The sequence below is a fragment of the Coffea arabica genome, chromosome 9c, assembly GCF_036785885.1.
Source record: "Coffea arabica cultivar ET-39 chromosome 9c, Coffea Arabica ET-39 HiFi, whole genome shotgun sequence".
In the NCBI taxonomy this organism is placed as follows: Eukaryota; Viridiplantae; Streptophyta; class Magnoliopsida; order Gentianales; family Rubiaceae; genus Coffea; species Coffea arabica.
Genome location: NC_092326.1, coordinates 31,738,427 through 31,745,603, shown reverse-complemented (window position 1 = coordinate 31,745,603; position 7,177 = coordinate 31,738,427). Strand labels below are relative to the sequence as shown.

Here is a 7,177-nt window from a genome sequence, read left to right as displayed (position 1 = left end):
GTTTTTCAATTTTTTTTTTCAATCTGTTGCCATTCTAGTTCGTTTGTTTTGTCGTGTTGTGTTATGTTATTCTTTTCCTTGGACGGAAATAGAATAATATCAATATAAACTTTATTTTGAATATTTCTGATCTCTCCTTTTCTTTCTTCCTTTTTTTTTTTTGGGAATACATACTAGGTTTTTATTGCATGCAATGCCCAATAATATTTTTTATAACAAAGCAACCAAACCCCCATGATGAGGACTATGCTTGAAAACATAAAACCTAAAGTTAATCTGGCATCAGAGAGTGGGAAACAAATGAGAAAGAAAAGGCAAGGAAGAAAGATAAAGAGAGCAAAGGGAAAAACATCAGTAGAAAATAATAATAAAAAATTGAGAAATTTAATTATGTTAAGAATATGAAGAAAGGGGTAAAGTGCAGAAAGCTTGAAGTTTTAAAATGCAACTTAGGGTATAATGCTAGGAAAACAGCATTCTAAGGTAATTGCTCATGAAGTAAAAAGAGAAATACCTTAATGTACGTTTAATAGGTAACAGGCTAGTAAGTTTTGTACATTCCCAAAGTTGTTGAATTTATTCTTTCTAGGTCCGGAAATTGATAGTATTAGGTTATGAATATTAGCAAAAAGGGTTTTGGGGAATCTTTAATCAAATTGATTTAAAAAAAGAAAGAAAAGGAAACGGTGGGATAAAGGGATTCAAGAATCTCCATTCTGAAAGTTAAGGGAGGAAATGGCGTTTGTAAAATTCGATCAGCTATAAAGTGAAATCGTTTAGCAGAATTTGCCTATCGAATTAGTAAAATCTCTTGAAATAAGCAAAGTTTGGGTATCTTCAGCTTATGTTTTACAATATAGCAAAAAAAAAAAACCTAGTCCTGTTTTTACAGTATATATATATGTATCCCATTTTGATAGTCATATTTTTTAAAGTGGGACGGAGGGAGTAACTCCATACTTTGATAGTTACTCCCTCTGTCTTCAATTAGAAAGTGGACTCCATACTTCTCTTTGTTTGCATTTGTATTTGGATACTTTTTCAATTTAATTTCATTTTTCTAAAAGAATATAATTGACCCGCTCTCAACCAGCATCCATGAGTGCCGTATCCAGATTAACTGATCATGTAATTGCATGTTTTATTTCAAAGAAGTTACTAGTACAACGGTCTCAACTACGGGGTGCAAAAATCAACAAAACAATAAAAAGTTGGGATAAACAGGCTTAATTTAAAGGCCAGAGAACCATATAAAATGAAGTATATGAAAATATAAGCTCATTATTATTTCTGCTAATTGCATTGCTTTTTATTAATCGAACATGCCATGAGTTTTCAGGCTTGAGATTAGCAATGCTGTAATTTTCCCCTTTCCTTCTTTCCCTTTTCTTTTTGGAAACTCTAAGCCTTACAAGAGAAAAAGGGACATGAATTCCTCAAATGGTACGACCTTTCATCTCCAAATTTAATGATTTGACTTTCTCTTTCCCTCCTCATTTCCCAAGTTGTCTCGCTTCTTCCTTATCAGTCTTGCTTCTTTTGATTTGGTTTCTATGGCAATTACGTGCAAGAATTTGAAATTCAAGTTTTGCACACATTTCATAAATCCAACGGTGATAGTGTATACACTGTCAGTCTATATAAGATTTACTATTTTTTTAATCCTACAAAAATAAAAGAAATGAAAGAAATACCTCTTTTAATCCTAAAAAAAATCAGTAAATTTGAAGTTGAGGAGGAGAAATTCCACTCTATGAAAAAATTATGATGAACATTTATGCCAATGTGAAAAAAATTTGGGCTAGCTTTAGCTTTTGTGGATCAGATTCTCTTATATGTCTCTCCGGTTCTTGAGATATATAGCTTCGATTTTTCGGGTGGGTTGATTAACTTCTTTTGTATTTTGCCTTTTTCCAATCCCAGTAAAAATTGTCAGCTATTTGTTCAACATAATGTCCCTTAGCAATTTTCATGATTTTCCTAATCAATTTTGTGATCAGATTCTGGACTTTGCTTTTTCTTCTTTTTTTTTTTTTGGGACAGTGAGAGAACGAGGCTGTGAATGCTACCTCAAACTGGAGTCTCAAGAGAATTTTTTTTTTCCTTAGAAAAATCCTTAAATTTGCATCAAGAGATTGACAAGATAGAAGGAGTAAAAAAGATGGATTTGATAATTTTTTTAAATAACTCTTGTAGTAATACGGAAAGAAACGGCAAGAAAGCTGAGATTCTAGAGCGCTTTGCGTTGAACAAAACGTTACCGTTCGGAGTTGGACAGAGGATTTGATGCATTTGAGACTTCACAGTCAATGGTTTAATGTCCCTAAAAGCTAACATGGATTCAACTCTCCTGTTCCAGTTCTCTCTAGTCGTATAAATTGATAGTACTAATTTTCGTATAAATTAGTAAATGTTTGTGTAAATATGGTTTATAACTGAATTAGTGCAAATCTCACAATTACACAAAAAAAATATATTAATTCACACAGTTGGATGGATCCTTAACTGGAGAGACCCGAATCCATTTGTTTCCTCCTAATCCGAGTGTGATTCTGTAATGTCATCTGAAATTAAGAAATAACTTGCTTTGGATCAGTATTAATTATACCGCACATCATGTATAATTATCACTTTTGGACGCAAAAATGTCGTCGAAGTTTGCCCCTTTTTTTTTTTCTTAAATAATCAATCACACCATGAATCATTAACTATATGCAAGACTTTATAGTTAAATAATAATGCATTGCACAATAAGTCGCAATAAATTTTTCTTGTTCCAATTTTGTGTTTACGCAGCGAAACAAAAAAAAAAATAATGACCAATTTCTGGGATGGCGAAACAAAAAATGAGATAGTAGAGTTATTATTATTATTAATTTTTTTTTTTTGGCATTGATGATGGTTTAGGTTCTTTTTGTCTCTTGTTTGGTTTTCAAATTCTGGATGGTGATTTTTATTGATTTTTACCTTGGCTTTGCGTGTTTGTGATGACAATACCTATTGGTGTTTTAATTAGGCAATACAACGCTATTAGGGGCATTAACTACGTTCTCATTCAAGCCAAAATATGGCAAATTCAATTGATTGTTATAATCAACTGTAAATTGATAGAATGAGAGCGAAAAATGCTAAATTCACAAGCTACTTTTTTGGGATTTTTTTTTCCCTCTTTGTACTTGTATCTTCTTCCCCACTTCCCATCCGGCCCATAAATCAATTTCATCAATAATATCTTATTTCTTGTTTATCAAGAAAATAAAAGTATAAAAAAAACCACTTCTGCTTCATCCTTTTTCCTTGGGAAAGGGGTAGAGATCTTCCCAGTCACGTTGTGGTTAATTAGCTGTGTGCCAAGATTGATTGCCGCCTTAGTTTCTTTCCCGCTAGGTAAGCCACTTCCTCAACAAAAATGATAGTTATATATAGAAATTACACTAATTTGATTCTCTCAATATTTTCTTGACAGCTCATCCTAAGATTCGGTTCATATTACACATCTACCTCTATATATATATATATGGATCCTAACCTAAATTTTACCATGCCTCCCTTTTGCTCTCCTCTTTAAGGTTCCCTTTCACGAATTTCCTACTGGCTTTTCACCATGGAATCCTCTGTGATTTTCCCTAAGGTACATATACTTTTTGAAGCAACTAAAAATTCGTTTATTTTTCTTGATTTTCTTTATACTCTAATCCACCGTATGTGGAGAAATGCTCTAACAGAATTCTTTTCTTATTTTTTTTCTTTTGTGTGTTTTGTGTCACTTGATCTCCTGATTAGTGTGCAAAGAAGTGTTTACTCAAAATGATATTGCCATGTGCCTGCGCAAACAAGAAGCCAAAGGTGGAAGAGGAGGAGGAGGTTCGTGATGGAGGACATCAACAACCACGCAGGGGTGGTGGTGACAGCAATTGGGCACAACAATTGGGGGGCAACATACCAACACTTCCGAGGATAAGAAGCATTGAAGTAACTTTTGGGTCGAATTCCAGAGACCCTATGGATGGTTACTATTACAATCATGAATATGATCGTCCAACTAGAGGTATGCCGCCATTGTTAGAGCCACTGCCACCTCCACCGCCACCACATGCACCACTTCTACCACCACGGCCACCACTATCACTGCCACCACGAGGGATGCTGCCGCCACCACTTGACTATGATTATGGTCCTCCAGGACCATTTATGGGAAGCCGCCATCATGCATATGGATATCCTCATGGAGCGCCTCCAATGGCTTATTATGATGACTACTGAAGATTGATGATGCGGAATTCTAGTACTTTGCCATGGCACAACATTTTTTTTTTTATATCTTAATTTGGTTTCGGTGATTATGGTTTTTTTCTCTCTTTCTTTTTTTACCTTTCTTTTACCATTTTAGTTGATTTATTTTTTCGTCCAGCACGTGCTATGTATGCTATTCTTTTTCTCGGATGAATGATAATAAGATTGTTATAAAGTTTCTTTTGAATAGTACTAGTCCTTTTGTTTGTCGGTTAAGCACAGTAGGATTGATTCAATGCTATTGAAAGGAAAGGAAGAAACATAAATTAAACAAAGGGAAAATGATTAAAATAACAGAGGGAAAAAATTAAGACAAAAAAAAAAATTGAGTATGGCAATTTTTTTTAAAGGGTTTACGTTCAGAAAATCTTGACTTATTAAAGTGCGAATATAGGGTTTACTGATTACCTTCTTCCTAAAAATTTAGCCTTAAAAAGGAAAGAAAAAAAAACCTTTTTCCTAGAACTTAGGAAAACAGCATTCTAAAGTAACTGCTCATGATGAAAAAATGAGAAACTTAATTATTTGATTAGGAATTGGTAATTAATGAGTTAAATAAGTAAACTTTTCGTAGCTTTGGTACATTAACAAAGTTGTGGAACTTACTCTTTCTTAGGTTTTGAAATTGATAAGTTATTTTGGATTAGGAAACAAGGTTTCAACAAATCTTAAATCAAACTGATTAAAAGAGATAATGAAAGGAAGCGATGGGACATAAAAGCATTCAAGGAATCAAGAGTACAGGAAAGCTGCTAATGTTATTCCATTCTGAAAATTAAGGTAGTACATGGTTTTTCAACAATTCCAGCTATAAAAAGTGAATTTGGTCCGGTGGTGGTTCAGTCACCTCCGGGTTATCCCTGAGCCTCTTTAGATCCGCCCCATCTCTCTTAGTGTAGAATAGATTAGGTTATACAACTGTTGTCGTCTCCAAAAAAAAAAAAAAAAAAGCTATAAAGTGAATGTGGTTACCAGAATTTGTACATGTCGAAGTAGTTAAATCTTGAAATAAGTAAACAAAGTTTGGCTATCCTCACATGATGCTTTGGTGTATACCAAAAAAAAAAATTAGTTCAATAGATACCATCCTCAAACTGTACCAAAAAAAATGCAATTTTGGTATCCAAAGTTTGACTTTCTTTATTAATTCAGATTTCCAGTGAGTCCTTTGCAGAAAATTTTCCCTGAATTGGAATAATTAGCGTAATTTCCAAGAGAAGTTGCAAGTGCACTCTTCATTTATTTGTTTGATATCCCTTCTCTTGCACAATTTTTGATAATATCGAAATATTAATATGCCGAAAAGACCAATAATCCTATAAAAAGATGAATTTGGGGAAAAGAAAGCTTAATTGTTACAAATATTTATGGACAAATTTAGAGAGCGCCAATGCCCTTGAGGCCAAGTACAACTCCAACCCCAATAATGTGACCAACAGACCCACAGGCCAAGGTATCTGCAAGGGTGAAACCAGCAGGATCACCAGTTTGTAGCCCTGAGTCCCTTATCTCAAGCTTTAGTCCTGCAGTGGACTTCCTGTTTGCTGATGGAGCCAAACCAAATCTACCAGCAAAGAGCATCAAGGTTGTGGAAACCACCATAATCTGCCAAAAAAAAAAAAATTATGTTGGCCCATAAATCATTAGTTGCAATTAGCTAAATTTGAGACCGCAAAAATTAGAAGTTCTGAGTTCTAATCTCTTTTTGTTCCCTTATCGCTTCTTAAATCTCACTCATCTGCTAGCTAGGAAAAAAATTTAAAAAAAAAAAAACTGATTAGTTGCAATTAGCAAAGTGCATACCAAATTTGTGGGTGAGCCAATGTAGCCACAGCGAGCTCCTACTGCTCCCTGTCCTTTACTTTTCATCGGCTGAACAGCAACCTGCATATGGAAACAAAAACTTTTTATGTGGCTGTGCTCTTGATTATTCTTTTGTAATTTGCCTAATTATTTGGACTTGTCAATCTTGATCTTTCAATTTGGGAAGGGTTAAAAGTTCTTTAGCTCATCTAAGGACTTTTTGTAGTAAAGAATTCAAGGGTGTGTTTGTAAAAAGTTGAGCTTCACAATAAATTTTTTAGATTGAAGTTTTTGGAGAAAATTACTTAGCACTTTTTTAGGATGTGTTGTATGTGAAGTAAAAAAAAAAAAAAAAAGTGATTGAAAATTGTATATAAGAAATACCCACAGAATACATAAAAATTTTCTCCAAAATATCACAACCAAACAATTTTCTTGCAATGATTTTTGTAAGGTCAATATACGAGGTGATGCAACCTAGGCAAGGAAAACAAACTATTCTAATTTTTTTTTTCCTTTTATAAATTTTACATTAAGGATTTCTTATGTTATTCTGTTTTTTTCAACATTAACAATAAAAATGCTAATTTAATTGAGTTTTAACGAAATCATCATCCACAATTATACCTAAAAGAGTAATTAATCACACACAAAAAAAAACAAAGATACAACTACTGACCAGGCTTCGCACGGGAGAAAAAGCTGCTGTTTTGGGCCGGAGGCCATTGAATTGGGGAAGAGAAGTCATTACAGCTGAAGCCATTGGTGTAGAATTGTGAGGCAGAACTGATCAAACAAGAAGAGGAAAAGTTGCTCCGTCTGGTTGATATCCTAACCATTTTGACCATGACAAAGTAATATAAATTTGACAGACTAAAAATTTGGAGTATTGCCCCACAGCCACAAGAATCTTTTGTGGACTGAGGATGGTGCTGTTGGATGCACCGAGATGCTTGTTGCTGATTTGGCAGCTTTTGATTGGGTGGCTTCAAATGGATAAGGATTTATGTGCAATGAATATGTAGATGAACTCATTGCAGTTGATTTGGGCTGATGAATTGTTGAAATACTGTAGTCCTGC

At 33.9% G+C, this 7,177-nt stretch overlaps 1 protein-coding gene across 1 annotated transcript; it reads right to left on the bottom strand.

Moving 5' to 3' along the window:
• Nucleotides 1–5,589: 5,589 nt before the first annotated feature.
• LOC140014396 (photosystem I reaction center subunit psaK, chloroplastic-like) lies at nucleotides 5,590–6,943 on the bottom strand. Its single transcript, XM_072065229.1, has 3 exons — nucleotides 6,776–6,943; nucleotides 6,097–6,177; nucleotides 5,590–5,898 (listed from the first exon to the last, which is right to left on the bottom strand). The coding sequence occupies exons 1-3, from the start codon at nucleotides 6,857–6,859 to the stop codon at nucleotides 5,671–5,673; spliced, it is 393 nt and encodes a 130-aa protein (XP_071921330.1). The 5' UTR covers nucleotides 6,860–6,943; the 3' UTR covers nucleotides 5,590–5,670.
• Between the last annotated feature and the right edge of the window lie 234 nt (nucleotides 6,944–7,177).

Bases quoted from the DNA above. Each gene is read 5' to 3' on its own strand.
- LOC140014396 (XM_072065229.1), bottom strand. From the start codon at position 6,859: ATGGCTTCAGCTGTAATGACTTCTCTTCCCCAATTCAATGGCCTCCGG. The intron at 6,178-6,775 runs GTCAGTAGTTGT...TTCCATATGCAG, and splicing joins TTTCTCCCGTGCGAAGCCTG to GTTGCTGTTCAGCCGATGAA. The intron at 5,899-6,096 runs GTATGCACTTTG...TTTTTTTGGCAG, and splicing joins TTGGCTCACCCACAAATTTG to ATTATGGTGGTTTCCACAAC.